Source organism: Callorhinus ursinus, unplaced genomic scaffold (genome assembly GCF_003265705.2).
Source record: "Callorhinus ursinus isolate GAN/ISIS: 27379988/994484 unplaced genomic scaffold, GSC_fseal_2.0 scaffold20, whole genome shotgun sequence".
Lineage (NCBI taxonomy): Eukaryota > Metazoa > Chordata > Mammalia > Carnivora > Otariidae > Callorhinus > Callorhinus ursinus.
The window spans coordinates 18,494,177-18,516,525 of NW_027397082.1; the positions used below are offsets into that span (position 1 = coordinate 18,494,177).

The 22,349-nt window shown below is 41.3% G+C and overlaps 1 protein-coding gene across 6 annotated transcripts in view; it reads left to right on the top strand.

Moving 5' to 3' along the window:
* Positions 1-22,349, top strand: part of ARMH3 (armadillo like helical domain containing 3) — a 182,046-nt gene that overhangs the window by 137,686 nt on the left and 22,011 nt on the right. For all 6 annotated transcript variants that reach the window (XM_025880599.2, XM_073904278.1, XM_073904279.1 and 3 more), the window contains one exon: positions 14,942-15,020. In XM_025880599.2, coding sequence (XP_025736384.1) covers positions 14,942-15,020 — 79 coding nt within the window. The remainder of the gene's footprint in view (positions 1-14,941; positions 15,021-22,349) is intronic.

A 22,349-nucleotide genomic window follows, 5' to 3' on the forward strand; every position in this document is an offset into this window, starting at 1 on the left:
TTAGTTCAAGGCCTCATAATGTCTCATAAGAGCCTCCTAACTATTCTCTCTGCTTCTAGTCTTCCCCCCTATGGTGGCCACTATTCAGTGTATTTGGTCCCTAGAGTTGAATTTCAGAAGCACAGGTTTTTACACTGCTCTTGAGAGTATGTTGGTACCATCACTCTGAGGGCAGTTTGGCAATATCTAGTGAAGTCCACGTTACCCAAACCTTATGACACAGTAGTTTCACTCCTGGATGTATTTTCTTGAGGAACTTTCCTAAATGGTCACAAGGATGTATAAATAAGAACACTTGTTAAGAATTATTTTTTAAAAAGATTTTATTTATTTGAGAGGGGGGATGGCAGAGGGAGGGGCAGAGGGAGAAACAGAAGCAGACTCCTCACTGAGCAGGGAGCCCAACACAGGGCTCAATCCCAGGACCCCAAGATCATGACCAGAGTTGATGGCAGACACTTAACCTGCAGAGCCACCCAGGTGTCCCAAAATCATCACATTTTAAATCTTGTGGGATTACTCATCGTTGATAGGATAATGTCCAAACTTCTTCATATGACACCTTGACCCTAGCCTACCTTTGTTACCTTATTTACTATCACTGTCCCATCTATCCTAAGATCTGGCCAAATTAGACTTAGCTACAGAGTCTCAAATTTCATACCTCTGTGCCCTCGCACATGTTTTTACCTAGAATGTTTTCCCATTCCTCTTTTTACCTAACAAAATCCTGCTTATGCTTCAAAATCTACCCCAGATGTCACCTTCCTTGAAAGCTTCCTGGATTCTTTGAGGCCAAACGATTCACACTGGCATTGCCACAGGACTTTGTACATTTCTCATAGAGCACTTATCACACTGCAGTATGGCTTTTATTTTTTTTCTTAATCTGCTTTTTTCTGTAATCTCTGCCCCTAGCAGAGTGCAGTATGGTATAATAAATGTTGGTTGAGTGAATAAATGAATGGCTGGAATGAATGGTTTCATCTTCTAAGGCCTTATTGTCTCCCAGAATTATCAGCTGACCTGAGGGTCCTAAGCTAGGGAAGTGGATATTGAGATGCCTGGGAAGTACTTATAAGGCTCTCCCTCTGATTGTGCTCCCCAGTTGTGTCTCTGGAGCTCCGTTATAAAAGTCTGTTTCAGATCTTAATAGACAACAGGAAAGAGTGTCTTGGCAGCTCCTGAACTAACCCAGTATAGCCAGGAAGTATGCTTGGAATTGTTACCAGGGAGAGAAACCCCTCTCTCAATGATGAGCTGAATTGTTTATCCCAACACAGTAGAATTTACTGACTTCTAGTTCCCTCCAGGGTAACAAGAGGACAGTCAAAAGGTTTTAATTACATGAAATGGGGCTTTGAGACAACTAAAACCACTTCGAAATTATTGATAGCATTATGCGTTGTTTTTCTTCCCTTTTTTAAAGTAACAAGTCAAGGCAATTAATGCTATTTTTATGTTGCAGATTCACTGAATTTTAAAGATGATTTTCAGGATGCCTTAAAAAAATCCTCTCATTGGCTGAGTGATGGGCTTCTGTTCTTTATGTAAGCTAGAGGCCCTGCTGAAGAAATCTGCGTGTTCTCATGCCATTTCATATGCCGCTGTTCTAGGTGTTTGGATGCCTCGCTGCTCCTGGCAGTAAGGTGTCTTTTCAGGCTCTTCATGAGGTTAAAAGTTCTCTTGTGTGTTTCTTAACGGAGGACCTTCCCAAATGTATATTATTGTCTTTTTTTTTTTAAAGATTTTGTTTATTTATTTGACAGAGACACACAACGAGATAGGGAACACAAGCAGGGGGAGTGGGAGAGGGAGAAGCAGGCTTCCTGCCGAGCAGGGAGCCCGATGGGGGGCTCGATCCCAGGACCCTGGGATCATGACCTGAGCCGAAGGCAGACGCTTAAAGACTAAGCCACCCAGGCGCCATGTATATTATTGTCTTAAAAGCTAAAAGAGAACTAAGGAAACAGTTATAATTAACAGGCAGCTGCAAAGCAGAGCCATTTAGTCTCTTCAGGATGGTTTGGTGGAGATCAGAGAATAGAGGCTTCAGTGTGACTCTAAGTGAAGCAGCTGCATCACCAGCTGGAGACTGACACGCTGGAGAGGGTGGGCGCACACAGCTGAGATCCATTCACTCCCATGTGAGACTGGAAGGCCTGCCTTCAACTTAGCTGCTTTATGCTTACACTTAGTTTAGCAGAGAGGAGCTACAGAACCTGCCGTAGCCCATCTCCATGAGAATCTTGGAGTCAGCACTGAACAAAAAGGACCCCAGCAGGCAAAGGTCTCATGGCTTTCACAAAGGTGTCCTGCTGGAAAAGATTTAAAACAAGACCCTGGGAAGGGAAACTCTTAGCTTTTTTCTTTGGTTTACTGGAAAAAAATTTGGCTCTTTTTTGAATGAATGAACCTAATTTAACTTACCTACTAAGGTCTCTATAGTCTGATTTAGTAAAAATTGGGTATTAGTCTCTATCCCTATAAGCATCCGTACCAGGACCATCTCACCTTTCCTTGCCTGATTAAATTAACATTTTAAGACTCCACTCACACACCTTCTCCTTCAGACTACCTTTCCTAGGCCCCCAGATTCGGCAAAATACCCTCCTTAGTGCTCCTGTGAGACCTTCTGTCTACTCTTTGTCTAGCCCTTAGCACATCATGAAATTATGTCTGTGGTATTTGTCTTTCCACTAATCTGTAGATTCCTTGCTATCTGGGATCAGATTTCATTCACCTCCCCCATTGCCTAGCATAGTACTTGCATGTAGTAGGTATTCAAATGTTTGTCATACAAACTGAACTATTGAGTCACAGGCTATGGCAGCCAGCCCTTAGCTTCCGATACCATTGACCTTTCTTCTAGGGACAGAGTGTTCCTTCATTCTGTGGGAAAGCAATCAATTTGATGAGTAAGGGAGGAGGAGAAAAGAGAGAAGTTCTCTTTCTAAAATGGTGCATATAGGATAAGCGAAGTTCTGTAATTGCTTTCAAACTAAATTTCTCCTTTTGGTAGTGTCACCTTTTCAGGAGGGGAAAATCTTACCACTATTTCTGGTATATTGGAGAGAAAACAGCTAATAACATCTTTGTGAGTATAAAACAATTATACCCAGCCTCCCATAGAGACAATCTGCCAGAGCCAACCGCCTCACCCTCTCCATGTGGGCTTCATTTTCTTACTCCGGAATTTCATAGACTCTCCCCCAAAGACCGTCAACTCATTGCACTATTATGATGAATGTTTGGAGCTGGCTCTCACCCTGGCTCTCACTGCTTTACTAGCTATTACTGGAGGTGCTGTCAGAGAATCGGGCCCCAAATTTATCCTCCCATTAAGTCCTCTCCTGGGCAGCCCTGCTTGGGTCTGCGTAGTAGTCATCTAGTCTCCCCTGCTTCTCCCACTGACTTTGAATGTAGGGAAGCTGCAGGCCCTGTTGCAAACAAAGAGCTGTGGTAGAAAGTAAGGTTGCAAATCATTTTCTACCAGAGCTCTTTGTGCTCTTGTTCTGGGCCTAGAGAGAAGCTCAGACCTAGGAATGCCTGCTCGAGCGTGTGCTTTGAGACTGTCAATTTCAGCCCCAGCCCATACCATCTCATTTCCTTAGTTGGCTGGTCCTGTCTGTCTCCCAGAAATGTCTTTCAGACCTTCTCTCTATAATGAGTCAGAGATTTATTGGTTTCTGAACATAGGGGGCCTTACCTACTTAGCTGTCCGCTCTTACCCACTCGTCTGATAGACACATGGCCTTTGATGAGTTTTGAAAATGCTATATGATTTTTGAATTTGTCCTCATAGGTACTCTTAGAGCCTTCCTCCTGTGAAGTTTCTGTCTGATAGAAGCTGTCTGGGTCTCTGACATGAGAGGCTGTCCTTTAGTCTGTTGGGGGCTTTCCTTTTGACTCTCGTACTTATTTACAGAAAGAAATAGGGCCAAAAGATGCACCAGGTGCAGGACGCTTGGGTAGCTCAGTCAGTTAAGCGGCTGCCTTTGGCTCAGGTCGTGATCCCAGGGTCCTGGGATCGAGCCCTGCATCAGGCTCCCTGCTCAGCAGGAAGCCTGCTTCTCCCCCTCCAGCTCCCCCTGCTTGTGTTCCCTCTCTCACTGTGTCTCTCTCTGTCAAAAAAAAAAAAAAGATGCACCAGGTGCCATTTGTAAATCTTAGGATAATTGATAAATACTCATTTCCTCTAGCAAACAGTGAATTTTGTTCAATAATAGATACTGATTAGGTTGTTGAGAAAAATCTCGCTCTTCACCTTTGGCATTAACTCATGAATAAAGCTGAAATTAAGGCTGCATTAATATTGCAAAAGCAATATTCCTCAATAGCATTCCTTTTCCTGTGGAGAAAGTAGTTTGCAGTGATGTTTTAACTTTTTCCCTTTTCATTGAGGGAGATACTATCAACTTCACTTAAGCAGAATGGTTCAATACTTTGAGCGCTTGTTTATTCTTCCTTTACTTCTCGACTTACTAAACTCTCTCATTCTCCTTACCTTACTAACCAGACTGCTACCTAGCTCCCCTGCTTTCTCCTATACCTGTCTTCTCTTTCTCTTAGGGCTCCTTTTTTGAGCCAGTCCCACCACCTGCCCCCACTATTTACACCCAGGCTTCTTATAGGAAACCGCTTGTGCTAGGGCCTCTCTGAAGGCAACCTAAGTCACTGCCAGAGCCGGTGAAAGCAGCCTGCTTTTTCAGAGCTGACAAGAAGGGTGAAGCTCTCTTGTCACAGTGGGCAGGCGGACAGACAGGGCCGAGTAACACTACATCTCAGTGGTTAGCACCTGTAGGCTCAGAGCTGACAGTGCACTGTAATAAGATTCATCTCTGTTTACTTAACTGATGTGGGCTTTATGGTGAATGTTCACTGCTTAATTACTTTGGCAGACTCTCTGATTGCCTTTCCTGAGGAGTTCTAACAGGTCCCCCTGGGATGGAACATAAACCTCTTTCCATGTCTTTTAATTTCATTCTTTACTTGGAGTACTTGAAAACCGGTATGTGATCCATATGGCCACCATTCCCTCTCTCCTGTGTGTGAACATCAGGACCACTCCTTACTACTATGGTGGCCATATGGCCCACACTGGACCACTCAGAAATCTTGACAGCCTTCTTTCTCCTTTGTCCACCTGAAATTCCCCATTTCTCCTCCCCCACCACTGAGGTATACAGATAGCTCTCCTAACTTAGGGATCCATGTGCCTCTTTTTCTCTAACTAGTATGGGATCCACAGAATATTTCCCTCTCCCTTCAATCTAATGGTGTGTGATCCACTAAAACAATTTCCCTCTGTTTTTGACGTGACAGGAAAAGAAGCCTAAGTTAGTCAATTGCTGATTTTTTTTGTCCTCCTGCTCCCTCCTTCTTTGTGCTTAAAAGTTAAGTATCTCATTGGGACGCCTGGCTGGGTGAGTTGGTAGAGCATGCAACTCTTGATCCTGAGTCTTGAGTTCAAGCCCCACATTGGGTGTAGAGATTACTTAAAAATAAAATCTTAAAAAAAAGTTAAATATCTTATAATAAATTGATTAATTGGGCTAATGGGAATAATGTGTAATTAAAATATTTCAGGATTTTGGCTCATGCCAGGTTTTGAAAAGTTCTTGAGTCACATTCAAGGGATTGGAACTTTCACTGTTAATTAAAATTACTTCACCATTAATTAGAATTAGATCACTTCTTGGGGTTTTGAGCTGACCCCCACTGCCTCAGAAGCCCTCCCAAGTATGGATTAGGATTTTCTTATGTCCTGAAGTGAGACAGAAAATCTAGTAGAGCCTTGCACATGACCTTTTTTGTTCTTTTGTATTTACTAGATGTTTCTGAGAGTGTAGAGGGCGCCTTACCTCTGGAGATAGGAAATCCAGGGCTAAAGTAATTGTAAAGGCTGTCAAGGGTTTGCATTCTTTATCCCCAGGAACTCTGCTGGCAACTCCTGGCCTGTAGCTAGAGATGGTGTAAGGGAATCTGAAGCACAGAGCAATGGGATCTGAGTAGAGATGGCTAATCTTATAGGTGTTTTGTCCCTAGGACAATTCTGGAGCCTCTGTTCATTTACTGTACGCATTCTTAAGGAGAATGGATTAAGTGATGTCTTTTATGGAAATGTAGATGGTCCATTTTACTTATGTGGTTCCTTCAACTCCTTTGGTTCGTTCTTCTCCATTTACATTCATTCTGATTGTAGAAACAGTGGGAAAATGTCAGGCTGGAATCTAAAGCAGGATGGAATTCCATTCCTTTCTTACACCAGAGCTAGAGGAGATGATTTAGCCAAAGTGTAAAGCCCATGGCATCTTACTTGGCTTTAATCTATGGTCTGGGGCCACAGTAACTAGAAATTAGCTCATTTTTCAAGCAAAGTAGCTATAACCAATTGCTTAATTTCCAGCAGGTGATGAGGTGGAAACCTACATTGGGCAAAGTCATGCATCAAGGTAGAAAGTCCAAACTGCCAAAATGCGTAGTCATGCACACAGCTTCAGAAAATGAGGCAACTGCCCCTCAAGCGTGTGCATGTACATTTCATACACATTAACTCTTTCTTGTTTCCCTCCAGTTAATGAATTGTGAACCTTCATTTGTTCGGTGCCAAGCCTGGATGAAAATGTAGTCCAGTAGGTGAATAAGTTTTCTGGTATGACACATGTGTTTCTCACCTAGAAATCAAGAGAAATGCTGAACTCATATCACTCCTTAGGTTGAACTATTAGGGTTACTATGGTGTAGTCAATGATACACCTTTCCTGTTCCACTCCTTTCAACTAATAAATTTGTGTACACAAATAAATCAAGTTCTCTTTAGTAATAAAGTAGGCCAATTTACATAGTTGGATCTTTGGGTAAATCAGGCAGCTAGATGCAATGGCCAGTAGCTCTTCCTTCCTTATGGTTGCCAGAATGCCTTCTCTACTAAGGTTGAAATGACACGTTTGTGTCTCTGGTCCTGAAAAGAGTGGTCACAGGAACAGCAGTATAAGAAAGGGGATAATTGGCACGAAAGGGTTAAAGCCTAGCATGTAGGGGTTGAGTTAGAGGAACAACCCTAACAGGTCAGTTGCTGAAGTTTTGACTAGATAGTTTCAAAAGGGAAAAGGTTAGAATGTATTCTTATTTGAGGTTTTATTTTGCTTAATGTTAATCAGCAGAGTCTCTGAGGCTTGTAATGCACTGCCATTAACAGGCATCAAGGGAAATTGTTTTTTGTTGTTGTTGAATTGGATGGGCTAAAGATTCATTGACTCCTCGAGGAAGGAAGCTTATTACTGCATGAAATGGGAGTATGTGAGGCAATTCTGAAGGTGAAAAGAAAGGATAGTTTAAATAACTTGGGGTGCCTGGCTGGCTCAGTTGGAAGAGTGTACAACGCTTGATCTTGGGATTGTGAGTTCGAGCCCCACCTTGGGTGTAGAAGTTACTTTAAAATAAATAAACTTTTAGGGGCACCTGGGTGGCTCAGTCGTTAAGCGTCTGCCTTCGGCTCAGGTCATGATCCCAGGGTCCTGGGATAGAGCCCCGCATCGGGGCTCCCTGCTCAGCGGGAAGCCTGCTCCTCCCTCTCCCGCTCCCCCTGATTGTGTTCCCTCTCTCCCTGATTGTGTTCTCTCTCTCGCTGTGTCTCTCTCTCCTGTCAAATAAATAAATAAAATCTTTTTTAAAAATTAAAAATAAATAAACTTTTAAATAACTCAACCTCAGATGAACCATTTTATCTGCTGCCACATACCACTCAGTCATACCTTTACCTCTTCTCAGAAGCCAGTCTTTTACCTGTATATTTGAAGATTTCCCAGGTAGAAGCAATTATAAATATGATTTTCTTGTCTTTAATCCCAGACATCTGAGAATAAACTCTGTAGTATATTATATCTGGACTGCTTTTTTAGGTCTAGGAAAGGGGAAGCTGCTTGTATTAAAAAAAAAGTTCCCTTTCGGTAAAGTTAGATGGTATATATAGGAAAACACGGAGGAAAGCTTTGCAAAGGAAATCCAATAAGATGAAGAAACTGACACCAGAGAGCATGGTCTCTTGCGCAAGGTCATACAATCTAGAAGTGGAAGAACCAGGATTTTAACTTGGATCTACTGCCCCTAAAGCCTTGCTTCTTATATTATGTATACCACGTTGTTCAGGGAAGCCGAGTATTTTAACTGGGCCTTTAAGGGAAAAGTAAGACTTATGTTTTATAGGAGTAAAGAAAATAGCATTCCATGTGAAGAAAACCATATAAATAAAAGCATGATGTCCAGGTGTATGTGTTTAGCAAGTATTTGAAAATACAGGACTATAGTGCTTATGAGGTTGGGGCTTGAGATCCAAATTTATTTTTATCAGGCTTCAGATATGTACCCCTAATCAGACTCTTTAATGTAAATCTGGTAGCCTTATAGGAATAATTTTAGAGTGAAACTTTTAAGAATATTCCCAGTGTGTACCATCTTGAGTATACCAGTCATGTTTCTTACTTCCTTGGAGTAAGAGCTACAGAAACTTCTCCTATAAACAGCCTTTGCCTGTTTTTCTCCTTTCTGCCTGAAGGATTTACATAACAGCTTTTAGAGATAGGCTGCTTCCTTCAAATAGCTCAGTAAGGAAACAATCACCATGTTCTGGGCTTCTGGGTGAAACTGTTATTTATTTATTGTTTCATAAAAGACTCTTAGATGCTTTTGTCTGTGGGAGATAGCTGGAGCTGTGAGAATTTGCATCTTTGGAGGATTTGCTTTAGATTTCCTCTGGATATGAGGAAGAATCTACATTTTCTATTAATCTACATTGTCTACATTGTTAAGGAAACATTCTCCTGTATTTCTTGGGTGAGTTGGGCATTAACTATGTTTCTCAGCCATCATCCACCCAGCACTAGGGAAAAGAAAGCTGCTTTGCAGAGTCATGAGTCAGAGAGAATAAGTTAAAAATGGACCAAGAAATCCCTAGCTAGTTTGTGGCTCAGCTTTGCTGTTCCATCTGTCCACTTCATTTTGCTTCAGTTTGTATAAGTGACCCCTGTCTTTGGCAATCAGAAGTTGGCAGTTGCATTAGAGAGTGGCCCAGATTCTTGCCCTTAAAGGTGCTTTGGGTACAGAGCTATCTCTCCGTGGCTGGCTTTAGTAGTTTCCCTTTACTATGACATTGTCTGTTTCTTTTGCCTTTTCCTTTTGGGACTTCCTCATTCAGTGGCATTAGGAGACCCAGTAACAGAGTATAACACACTCCCCCATTCCTTCCGTGTCCCCCTCCATCCCAAACAAACAAAAACTTAGGCTTACTTTCAGGAAGTATTAGATTAATAAGAAATGCCAGAAAGCTTTCCTCTTGTCTCCTGGTAAGACTTAAGAGGAAGAGAAAGCTTTACTGTCTTCAGTGACAACTTTAGTTCCCTCTTTGAAGGAACATGAACAGACTGTTCATGTCTGAGCTACCCTTTCTCTTGGGATGGGGATAAAACATGTTTATTGTTATTCTCATACTTTTGGAGAATTAGCTGGTGATCACGGACCTCCTTGTGGTGAGACTGAACAAAAACCTTCTTAGACTTTGATTTATTCATTCAGTTTGAAAAATTGAAATCTGAGTTTGCCAGGTGTTTTGCTAAAGTCTTGGGAATATATTGGTGAGCAAAATAAATTTGGTCCCTGCTCTCATAGAGTATTTAGTTCATTTGAATAAAGCTGGAGGGAAAAAAAAAAGCTGGAGGTTTGATTAGAAATTATATTCCCTTTCACCACAAAGTTCTACTTTCAGATTCCTTTCCCTTTCCTTGGGCCTTATTTCCTTAAATCTTCTTCCTACTTTTTCTTTTGTCACTTCCACTTTTGGGATCTGAAGAAATCATCGCGTAAGCCAAGGTCACAAAGATTTATGTGTTCTTCTAAGATTTGTACAGTTTTTAGATTGTACATTTAAATCTGTGATCCATTCTGTTAATTTTTGTGTATGGTATGGGGTAGGGGATCAACTTCAATCTTTTGCATGTAGATATCCAGTTTTCCCAGCACTATTTCTTGAATAGACTATTCTTTTCCCATTTATCTTACCACTTGTGTCAAACGGACATCTTTTTTGGTCATCTTTGTCATATCTTAATTTTTTCATAATGGCTGTTTTCTCGAAAAATTCTTTGCCCACTCAAACCTTCCTCTTCTTCCTCCTCTTCTTCCTTTTAAGTCCCCTTTTCTAAAATACTTTTCAGCATAAAAGCCTTTGGCTGGCATAAACTAGGTTTTGTTTAAATACCTGAAAGGCTGTGATTAGATGAAAATCAACCTCAAGATGCAAATGAAAGGAAAAACAAACATCTCTTTCTTAGCCAGTATGTTGCTGCTCATCCTATTTTTTCAGACATTGTCTCTTTTCAGTGTATGTGTGTCTTCTCTATGGCACAGGCCACTCAGAAACCCCTGCAAGATCTTTATCTATTAAAGTCTCTGTTTCTCACTTAGTAAAGGCTAAAGGGCCCAGCTCACTCTGCCTGGGAAACTGGTAAGCCATGTAGCTACATTTGTGGCATTTGTGACTGGAACTTTGAGGCATAGGAACCTCAGGATCCTCTTCTAGAAGGGAAGAAAATAATAACCCACAATATAAAGGGTTTAAAGAGAGGAAGTCACCTACAGAATGACAAGCAGGCTTTATCCACTCTACTACTTTGCTAAAGATGGACTCTGGTTTGGAGTCTGCTTTGCCCAAATGGCCAGGGTCCTGTAGAATATCTATGTGTTAGTCTTCTCAATTGCCATAACAAAATATCATAGACTAGGTGGCTTAAAAAACAGATGTTTGTTTTCTCACAGTTCTGGAGGCCAAAAGTCCCAGATCAAGGTTCAGCAGGGTCAGTTTCTGGTGAGGACTTCCTTCCTGGCTTGTTGACAGCTGCCTTCTGCCTTGTGTCCTCACATGGTGGAGGGAGGAAAGAGAGGGAGAGAAGGCGAGAGAGAGAGAAATTGCCATTTCTTCCTTGCTGGAACACTCAAATTTTAGACTTAAGCATTAGACAATTGCTACCTGTTAGGTTTTGATCAGTAAGAGGAGAGAGCTACTGTTAGAATCTATGAGGAGACCCTCCCCAAAAAAGTATTCAGAAGAGATGGTAGTAAATCCCTTTAGAGATGGTATCAGTTGGAAGGGAAGCCTAAAGAAAAGAGAGAGGCTCATCATCTATAAATCTAGTACGTCATCTTTTTCCCACTGAATACTAGTCAGGCATAAATCCTATTCTAGGACCTGGCCAGGTGGGGCAGTGTGGAATCATAACCCAGGTGAGCCCTAGTAGGCTGCAAAGTTCCTGGGGAAGGAGCAGCTAAGTATTCCAGTCGCTGCAAAGGCATGTGTCACTCAGTGTGGGCGGACTTAGCCTGGTTTCAGTGTTTTGTCATCTCTTTGCTATCTCAGAACAAATTTCCATTTCAACGGTATGAAGTCCTGAGAACTTTAATAGGAAGCTTCCAAGCCCTCTCTGAAATTCCTTGCTAAAAGGCCTGGAAGGAGAACAGCCAATGTCAAGACAATTTTTCTTACCTCTTAGGCTTAGAGCCCTACATCTAGCATCTCCAATAGATCAGATTAGTACTCAGATTTTTAACTGTCCCAAAGAAACAGCAAGAAAAATAAAGCAGAGGCATATACTCTATGCCCTTTGTATGTACTGGGTTAGAGACTGCTAACTGGATTTGGACTGTTCCATCTGGCTTTTTAATCGCCTGCTGAGAACCGAGGCTCTGGGGGAGTGTCACAGGGGAGGTTGGAGGATGATTTTATCCTTATTCCAAATTCCCAGATTGGCATATCTTTCGTACTCTCAAGATGAATATGCTCAAACAATATCAGCATATATGCCCTGCTAACATAGATCATCTATAGATCCAGCTGACACTTGACAGGTACAACTTTGAGAAGGGAAGGAAATAAGTATACTTTTTGAGGAGAATACTTTCCAGGCTTTTCCGTTCTCTCCCTCATTCCCTATCTCTTCCCTTCCTTCCTCTTCCCCTTCCCTCTCCTGTCTTCTTTCTGTTTCTCCTTTCTCTTTTCCTTTTCTTGCTTCCTTGCTTTCTTTGCTAGTGCAAGAATTCCTCGGGTAGAAAGGGGACAGAATTACAGCATCCCCATCAGTTTCATTCCCAGGGATTATTTCATTGTCCAGACCTCACCAGCTTCACTGGATTGCCACCTGGGCCCCCATGGCTGCTACTCGCCCACCCAGACAGACACGAAAATACTTTGGAGTCCCCTCTGTTTTCCAAACCTAGGCAAACGAAAACAAACAACCCTAGTTCAGTTGAGTCAGGATTTTTTAAAAACATTTTTTCAAAAAAATTTTACTAAGGGCGCCTGGGTGGCTCAGATGGTTAAGCGTCTGCCTTTGGCTCAGGTCATGATCCCAGGGTCCTGGGATCGAGTCCCGCATCAGGCTCCCTGCTAGGCAGGGAGCCTGCTTCTCCCTCTGCCTCTGCCTCTCTCTCTCTCTCTCTCTGACTTTCATGAATAAATAAATAAAACATTTAAAAAAAATTTTACTAAGAAATTTAAGGAAAATCCAAAAGAAAAAACCATTATAAAGCCGCAAAATGAATGTATTTACAGAGTTCAGATTCTTTTTCCTAAAATAACTGAGGTCCAGTTGTAGATAGATTTGGTTACTGTATTTCTTTTTCTTGATCCTGTAGCTCTTAGATGCTAAACCCTATGACTCCTACTCTCCACTTAGTTAACTTTAACTTGGTACTGCTGGCTAGGTTTGGGGGGATTCTCAGTTCCTCTCTAAACTTCCTCCCCTGTCTTCTTACTGGGTTTAGGCTCCTGGTTTTCCCTTTCTGCTCCTGTTGTCATCCCTGCCAATATCTTCAAACTTTACTTTCTGAATGAGAAAAATATTTCACCCCTACTTGGTCCAAATTCTTTCCCACTTTGGATTTAGACCAAATTACAACCTTAACTTGCAGATAACATCTCAGCCCTTCTTCGTAGTCTCTGAAAAAATAAGTTACCAGAATTTTCCTCTATTCCTGACCATTACTATCCCGTTTGATGTATTCATTCATTGAATATTTATTGTGTACCAGCTGTGTGCCAGGCACTGTGCTAGATGTTTGACATTGCTTTATTATATAAATGTTGCAAGAATCCTCTTAAGATTTAGTCACTCTTTCGACAAACACTTATTTTATGCCTACAATGTACTATTCCTGGGTACTGTACTAAGTGCTAAGGTAGGTGTTATTCCCACTTTTTCCCTCTGAGACATGTAGTTTCCTAAAAATCCAAAATAACAAATGGTCAAACCATGATTTTTTTTTGAAGTTTGGCTTATACTTTTATTACCCATATTAAATGGTTCAAGAATTTTATACTATCAGTGTTATATTAAAAGAAAACATTGATTTCTATTGCACTACCACACATTCACATGTATGCACGTACACACCCACACGTTTTAACAAACTTTTAATTTTGGAATAATTTTAGAATTACAGAAAAAGTGCGAAGATAATACACAGAGTTCTTGTATGCCCCTCAACCAGGTTTCCCCCATCTTACATTACCAAGGTACATTTTTTCATCACTAAGAAACTGGTAATAATATATTACTATTAACTAAGCTCCGTATTTTATTTGGATTTCACCAGTTTATTAATTTTCTTTCTGTTCCAGGGTCCAGTTCAGGGTATCACATTGCATTTAGTTGTCATGTCTCCCCAATATCCTCTGGTCTGTGACAATTTCTCAAGTACAGTTTTTCATGACCTTGACAGTCTTTTTTTTTTTTTTTATGACCTTGACAGTCTTAAGGAGTACTGGCCAGGTATTCTATAGAATGCCCCCAGTCTGGTTTTGTCATTTTTCTCATGATGAGACTGAGGTTGTGGGTTTGGGAGTATATAACAGGTAAAGTTTCCTCTTCATAAGATCATACCAGGGGTTACAGGACAGCTACATGAGTCACTGGCAATGTTTACATTAATCATTTGGCTAATAAGGTAGTATTTGCCAAGATTCTTTACAGTAAAGTTACTGTTTTTCCCTTTTACTACTCTGTTCTTTGGAAATAAGTCACTAAGTCTAGCCTACCCTTAGTGGGAATGGGAACCAACTCCACCTCCTAAAGGGGAGAGTATCTACATATATTATTTGGAATTATTCTGTTAGAAAGATTTTTCTCTTTTCCCCATTTATTTAATCAATTTTGTATTAATATGGACTTATGATAAACCCTGATCTGAAACCTGTGCTTTTTCTGCTACACTAGACAAGAAATGACAAGGACCTACATATACACCAAACGCATTGGATTCAGAGAACTTTATTTCAGATTTCACAGATTTTTGAAGAACTAGATTTGATAAGACTTGGTGACCTTGAATGTGAGGTTGATAGAGAGGAATGTTTGAAAATGACACTCAGATTTTGGTTTGAATGGCTGGAAATAAAATTTTGGTTTGAAATTATTAACTAACAAGTATGAAGATTGGTTCTAGGCTTTGATAAAACTCAGCTTCTTCAGGGATTGTATTTAGCCTATGTGTTGGTCCAGCTTTACTGAGTGCCCTATTCTCCCAAGTCAGAGCAGAGCAAACGACTTTTCTTTCTGACTGAAACAGCAGGGCCCCCTAGTGGACAGCCCCCTGGGTCCTGTTTCTTGCCTAAGGATGCTTGGTTTTGTTTTTTGTTTGGTTGAGATTTTTTTCCCCTTAGTTCATTTGCAGAGCAGAGACATTTGATTCTACTCTTGATCTAAAAAATTTTAAGCCCTTCTTATTTCAGAGTTATCAGGTTCACCCCCATGTTCAATAAAAAGATAGTTACCCTCTGACAATCACCCCTGTGCACTCATACTCTAAACTAGAGGGTACTCGATACTTGTTTTTAACTCATTTATCTGCCTTTTCCATCTGATGCCATATTAATGTTAATTCTTTTTTTCAGAGCCATCATCAACCACTTTAACCCCAAAATTGAATCCTATGCTGCTGTGAATCACATATCCCAACTGTCAGAGGAGCAGGTAAGCCACTGCCCTCCCCAGAGTGACCCCTAATAGTTGGTGGCTGGGATCAAGCAGTTGTCCTCTCTTTGACAGCAGAGGTATTCTGTGACTGAGCTGGTAGCAGGAACCAAGCTTCTAAGAGCAATTACTAAGGGATTTGTTGATAGTACTTTAAATAGAGTGATGGCTTCTGCTTTTGTGCCATATGAGGGGTTCGTTTAATTATATAGAAGATATGTAGGTGAAAATTTAGTGAATTATTATTTTAGAGTGGGTGATAGGCATTTCTTTTTTTAATTTTAGGCAGAGAGTCATTTTGATTTTTAAAAATAAGAAATGAGAACTTAGAAATGGATAAAACTGCCAATTAGAAAAACTCTGAGTTCAGCTCAATTTGATGCTGTTTGGCTTATTAAAATATGAGCCCTCATTGGGGTAGATTTTCCTCAGTAATTGAGTTCTGTTTGCCTTGAGCAATTATTTCTGAGCAGGTTTTTCTATGGTATGGACTGAGTTGGAGATGCAGATAGCGTTATGTGTTTGTTTTCCTTGAGTCTGGCCTGATTTCCCCTTCTCCCAAAGTGCCTGCACTCAGCTCTGCATTATATAAAAGTACAGATGGGGCATTAGAGTGGCATGGGATTGAACTTGATGTTTCAGAATGAGACTCTTGAGTCCTGTTTTTAAAAGCACAAAATGAGGGCGCCTGGGTGGCTCAGTTGGTTAAGCGTCTGCCTTCGGCTCAGGTCATGATCCCAGGGTCCTGGGATCGAGTCCCACGTCTGGCTCCCTGCTCAGTGGGGAGTCTGCTTCTCCCTCTTCCTCTGCTGCTCCACCCCCCACTTGTGCTCTCTCGCTCTCAAATAAATAAATAAATAAAATTAAAAAGAAAAAGCACAAAATGAGACATTCTATTCACACAATCTCCTTTCTTTCCCACCCAACTCCCAAAGTGGAGGGCCAGGGTAGTCATGAGTTGAGAGTCCAGGTATAACTTCCAAACCAAAAAAACATACTCTGCTCTCCCTTTTTTGCCAGCGTTATCAGTATAACCCTTCTCTGAGTCTTTTGCTGGTAGAGCGTGCCAGCTCTGGTGTGAGCCTGTGTTCCAGTGTTTCTAAAAGCTCTTCAGCTCACTCAGTGAGGCAGCAGGCAGCCTTTTCCCTAACAGACAGGCTTCTCAGTATTCCCACCAGTGGCTCTGTCCTCAGCCAGATGGATAGGACTCTATTAGTCTATCAGTTGTTCCTTTGACATATTTGTTCTCTTTTGTGAGGCCAGCTGTGAGATTTCCATCCTCTTATTTAAACTGCTTTTGTAAATGGCTTTCATTTTCTTTTTTCCATGAGTACTGTGTTTTGATGCCACTGCTTTCTGTGAGGTGCTTCAGGATGCTACCTTTTTCCTGTTGGACCAGTTCAGATCAGTTTACTCTATCATTTTTATGCAAAAGAATTCAGCATCTTGAGTTTTGTATGATGAAAGAAAGGGTGACTTTCCTACCACAGTGAGCTCTGGTTAGTCTAAAAGCTTTTAAAAAAAAAAAAGGACACATTTTCCCTGTCAGCCACGTGCAGTATTCACCCCCAGCAGCTTGGGAAGGTCAGGCTGAAATCCTTCTACAGCAGTAGCAGCCACAGGCCAATAATAAAAATCCATTCTGGCGTGTGAGGCAATCTGGAAAAGGATGATTAGCAAGCACGTGTCCTCACCCTCCTCCAACTTCTCTCAAAGTTAAATGAAGTGATGAAAGTGCCTCTCAAAAAGAGTCCACAAGCCAGAGATGAGGTGATTTCTGTGGGGAGGGAAAGTATACAGCCCTATTCAAGAATGGGGAAAGGATAGCAGCTCTCAAAGATTTACTTAGGGAATAATTACATGCCTGCTGTTTACAAGGTATGATGCTGGGTAGTGGGGATAGTGGTGAATAATCTTAAGTGTAGTTCTTGATCTCACAGGGTTTTTGTACACTTAAGTATCTCTCATAGCAATCCTTTTCACTTAGGAAGTGGGGAAAGGGTGATACTATTCTGGGACCCTTTTCAAAACTGCCCTCAAAATAGTTGTTGCTTCTCTTCCCTAACTGACTTTGAAGGGCGCTAAATGACAGCATTACAGTGCACTTGGTTTTATTCTCAGCACTATCAGATTAGAAGTATTTGACTGCCTTGTTAATCTCCAACATGTGTTGGAGCACTTCTCTCCCTTCACTTATGAACATCAATGCTAATATCACTTAATGTTAAGTGTATTCACAACTTCCCAAAGAGCTTTGGGATCCAGTAGGGCCCTGCAGTTGTTAGCAGCAAAATAAGTAGAAAGAAAAAATCAGGAACTCAGTCCCCAAGTGGATTCTAAAGTACTTCTAAAATAAAACCTAAAGACCATGGATAGGTGTTAACTGGAATTTATAGCACTTTGTAAAATAGCAGACAAGAGAGGGCTCTTGCTAGGTTGGCCTGCCCAGCCAGTCATTTTGTTCTGGCAAGAGATTTGTGAATTTTTGAGTTCTGACAACACCCAGATACATTCCAGCCTCTGTCTGAGGCATTTCAAGGTGATGTTTGTAAATTCATTATTACTTATTAAATGAAGTCTATTCTCTCACACTGGAAATGTTTTTCAGATTTCCAGGAGATACATAAAATTTTTTGTTACTTTCATTGGCTTCATGGAGGGCAAAGCCTTCTAATCAGTCAATACCCTCAGTGTGACTGAATGGTTGTGCATCATCTAGTATAATAAACTGCATGCATTTTTATATTTTATACACAGATGTCACATTTGTCCAAGGTTGATTGTGGAGCTTGTTCATTTTTACTCCTTTTTGTGTGTGGTAAAATATACATAAAATTTACCATTTTAACCATTTTCAAATGTAAAGTTAAGTGGCATTAAGTATATTCACATCGTTTTGTAACCATCACTACTATACATCTCCAGAACTTTTTTATTATTCCATACTGAAAGTTTATGCCCATTAAACAATAACTGCCCAATCTCCCCCTCCACACACTTGAAGGTAATCACTGTTGTACTTCCTGTCTCTCTATATATGTCCTTTTTTTTTTTCTTAAATAGGGTCCATCTTGGGGCACCTGGCTGGTTCAGTAGGAGGAGCGTGTGACTCTTGATCTTGGGGTTGTAGGTTCGAGTCCCACACTGACAAGTAAATGAATAAAATCTTGAAAAGAAAATACATTTTCACTATAGTAAAATATTTAATGAAATAAATGATTTTAGATGTTATGCAAAATAAAAAAAAAATTTTTAAAAGGGGAGCTTGGGTGGCTCAGTCAGTGAAGCATCTGACTTCGGCTCAGGTCATGATCTCACGGTCCTGGGATCAAGCCCTGCACGGTGCTCCTGTGCTCAGCAGGGAGACTGCTTGTCCCTCTCCCCTTCCCTACCTCCTGTGTGTGCACCGCACATTCTCTCTCTCAAATAAAAAAATGACATACTGACTTACTTCAGTTCTAATTTCCTAATAGGTAAGAGAGGGCTTCATGGTAGAACTTTACAGAAGATTTTCTAGAGCCCTGAATATCTAGAGTACATAGTTGCAATTTAGGATTCAAGTCAAAACCTTCTCTGAGCACCTGATTACTTAAGCTTTAAGTCACATTCATGACCAATTTTGTGACTTTGAAATATCCCATTGGAAAACAAATAAATGATTGGTCCACCCTTGCTTTTTTTTTTTTTTTTTTAAGATTTTATTTATTTGAGAGAGAGAGAGTGCACAAGGAGCAGGGGGAGAGGGAGAAACAGACTCCCTGCTGAGCAGGGAGCCTGAGGAGGGGCTCTATCCCCAGACCCTCAGATCATGACCTCAGCTGAAGGCAGACACTTAAGGGACTGAGCCACTGAGGTGCCCCCCACTCTTGCTTTCTTTAGCCTTCATTCAGCTATTAGTATTTTCATTTAGTGTCTGCTCTTTGCTTCAGATTGTGGTAGGCATTTGAGGAATACAGAAGTATGATAAATGGCTTTTGTTCTCAAAAGGTGGAATAAATTCAAGAAATGGCTTAAGACAGCTTATTGAAAGCTGACCACTACTAGCAGTAGGACCTGTGAGCTCCTATTAGAGGAAGATCTCTGTAGGTTGTGGTGGTCAAGAAAGGCCATATGGAAGAGAGAAGAATTGGGTGGACCTTCAAAGAGCAGGGACAGGGATTGGATAAATGAAGAGGCATAGATTGTAAAATGTACTCAAAAGCCAGGACCTGAAAAAAGACAGAGGGGAGAAGAGTCCCAGAGTTTCTATAAACCTTGTCCTTGTGTCACAGGGTACCCAGAGGCTGAATGACTTAGAAATACAATTCAGGGGCGCCTGGGTGGCTCAGTCAGTTAAGCATCTGCCTTTGCTCAGGTCATGATCCCAGGGTCCTGCTCCCTGCTCGGCGGGCAGCCTGCTTTTCCCTCTCCCTCTGCCTGCCCCTCCCCCTGTTTCTGTGCTTGTGCACTCTCTCTCTGTGTCTCTCTCTGTCAAATAAATAAATAAAATCTTTGGGGCAAAAAAAAGAAATACAATTCAGTCATTTAAATTGTCATCACAACTTCCATAATCCCTAATGTACTGATTCTCATCTCTGTTCTAATTGTACTGCCTTTGAATCAATTCATGAGTGTTCATCAGAGGCCTAGGATGAACCAGCCACAGTGCTAGGCAGTGATGAGACCTAATGGGCAACCAAGCTTTTTTAAAAAAATGCTGGTAAAAAAACACATAGCAAAATTTATCACCTTAACCATTCATTTTTAAGTGTACAGTACAGTAGTGTTGACATGTGCATGTTGTTGTGGTTGATCTCTAGAACTTTTTCATCTTGCAAAACTAAAGCCCTTTCGTTGAACAGCTTACCTTTCCCCCGCAACCACTATTATACATCCTTTTTCTAGGAGTGGGCAAACCTCTTTTGAAGATGATGTACCTTTCAGCCAAGTGGCCCAGGAGCCTACTAAAAATTTCTCTACATATAGACTTGGGAATTTTCCAGGACGATCAGCAAGGTGGTCTGCTGGCATCCCCATATATCACAGGACCATAGGACAGTGTAACCAGATTCTTAAGTTTTCTACTTTAGGAATTTTATGGAGGTTTACCCCCCATTATCTCTTTAAATCTCAACTCTCAGTAGGGCTTTGGATTTTGGATTCAGAGGAGGCATGTATAATGTTGTATATTACAAGAGGTACCTTCAAAAGTATAATGACAAAGCAAAGAATCTAAGTTATTTGTAGGAGTAGATTAAAGTAAATTAGGGAAACAAAAAATGCTTCATATCTGAATGAGTGAAGGTTACATTGGAAGCTACTACATCAGTCTGTTAAAATCTTTCTAAACCTTTTGATTTTCTCCTGATCCTAAGATAAAAGCCACTACAAATAAATGCTAGGCATTTAGAAATCCTAATGAAATCTAGCTTTATTTTCCCACAGAGGAGTGAGATAGTAATAAGAGGAAAGCCCTAGTCTGTGGGGCAAACATTGTTAGGGGCTCTGGGTAGCACCCATTACTTGAGAACATCTAGGAGGAAGCACAGAAAGATCTCGGGGGAGATAATCCTAAGAGCTTCAGGGCTTATGAGGCAATGGAGCTTGATATTTCAGCTTTAGAGTTGGTGGCCCTTGGTGTCCTAGTATATGTTTAACAACTGCTGACAGAGGTGAGTGTTGGGAAGGGGGCTGATTTGTAGTGTTGGGTGTGAATGCTCCCACTATGGCTACCAATGTGAAGCCAAGTGGCTCTCACAATGCTTGAAAATTTAACTGTCAGCTCTCACAGGCCAAGCGTGTTTGAGCCAGCTCCAGCACATCACTGGTTGTTGAGGTTGACTGGGAGAAGGGGGCTATAAAGCTATGAGGCAGGGCTGAGCACAGGTGAGTGTACCTTACTTCCCCCTGGGAGCCACTGATAGAACGTTCTCCCCAGGGCAATTGAGACCTCTGAGTAGCCCACTCTGAGAGCCCCTGTGATGTTTTTTTGTCTTAGAGCAGGGCCTTAACCACCATGCAAAGCAGCCTTGACAGAGACACATGCTGGAGGTCTGAGATTTAGGATTCCTGTGATAGCCATGACTCAGTTTCTTGTCCTTGGCATTGTGTTTTTCTACAACAGCCTGTAGTTTTGCACTGCCTCTCTATAACCCTGAGTGATGGTTGCTGTGCGAACTCCTACTGAGTGCAAGCATGGGACACAGCATTGGCTGTGTGACCCTACCTTCTTTGTTGCCTTCGTTTAGACTCCAGCTTTCATTGACCTGTTTGGCAGAAAAAAGTTTGGTATGAGTTGTTCATTAAGTGGGTTCATTAAAGCAGGAAAGACAGAGTCAGAGGCAGAGGGATTTTCTTACAAGCTGTTTAACCTCGGAAATTAACTTAATGTTATATAGGGCATCATGAGAAGGTCCACATAAGAGCGTGAGCTGATGATGTGCTGCTAGGAGGGACCAGGAGGTGGGCTGCACTGCCTGAGAAAGGAGAGATGATATCTTAGATTTTAAGAGGACATTAATAGATAAAAGGAAAGGAACAACTAATAGTTACTCATCTAGGCACTTTGACATAGGTTATTTACTTAAACGTTATATCAACTATTTGGGGTTGGTGCAGTTATCATTTTACAGATGAGGATGCTAAAGAGGCTAAGTAATTTGCCCATGGTCCCACAGCTGCTAGTGCAAAGCCATAACATGATCGTAGGTCTGTCTGACACTGAAGTCTGAGCTTCTTCCACTTCATCAGGCTGAGGCATGTGTGACAACTTGAGCTTGCCAGGTATTCTAAAGGAAGAGGGAGGCCAGGGATAGGAAGGTGGAAGAAGCAGGGATGGTGCAGATAACAGGGCTTATTCCTGGGGGATGGGAAAAAGGTCCTGGTTTGGGAAGAGACCATTCAGTTGAGGAAGTTAAGTACTGAACGGGGCCTTGGGGAATTTGCCTGCCAGTTAGGCGGAAATGTCTAAGTAGAGGCTCCTGGCACATTATGATAACTTCATAAATGAGGAAAGAGTCTCTCTATCCCATCACGCATGTCTGCAAAGTTACCATGAGAAATAGTTTTTCCACACACCAAAGGAACATGGTGAGTTAAAAAAAAAGAGAGAGATTTTACTTTAATGGATAATATATTTATGTGGGTCAAACTCTAAAAGGTGGCACACTGAATTTTAATTGTTTTTAAAGTAGTAGTTCCATTTTGCTAAAACAACAGCAACAAAACAAAGACTCTCAAAATCAATGTCCCACAGCCAAGCTAGATGAATGCAGAGGTCACTGGTGAAGAGCTCAGCTTAATATTCATCTCTGCCACTGACAGCATTTTCTCTAATTAAATATGAATTTT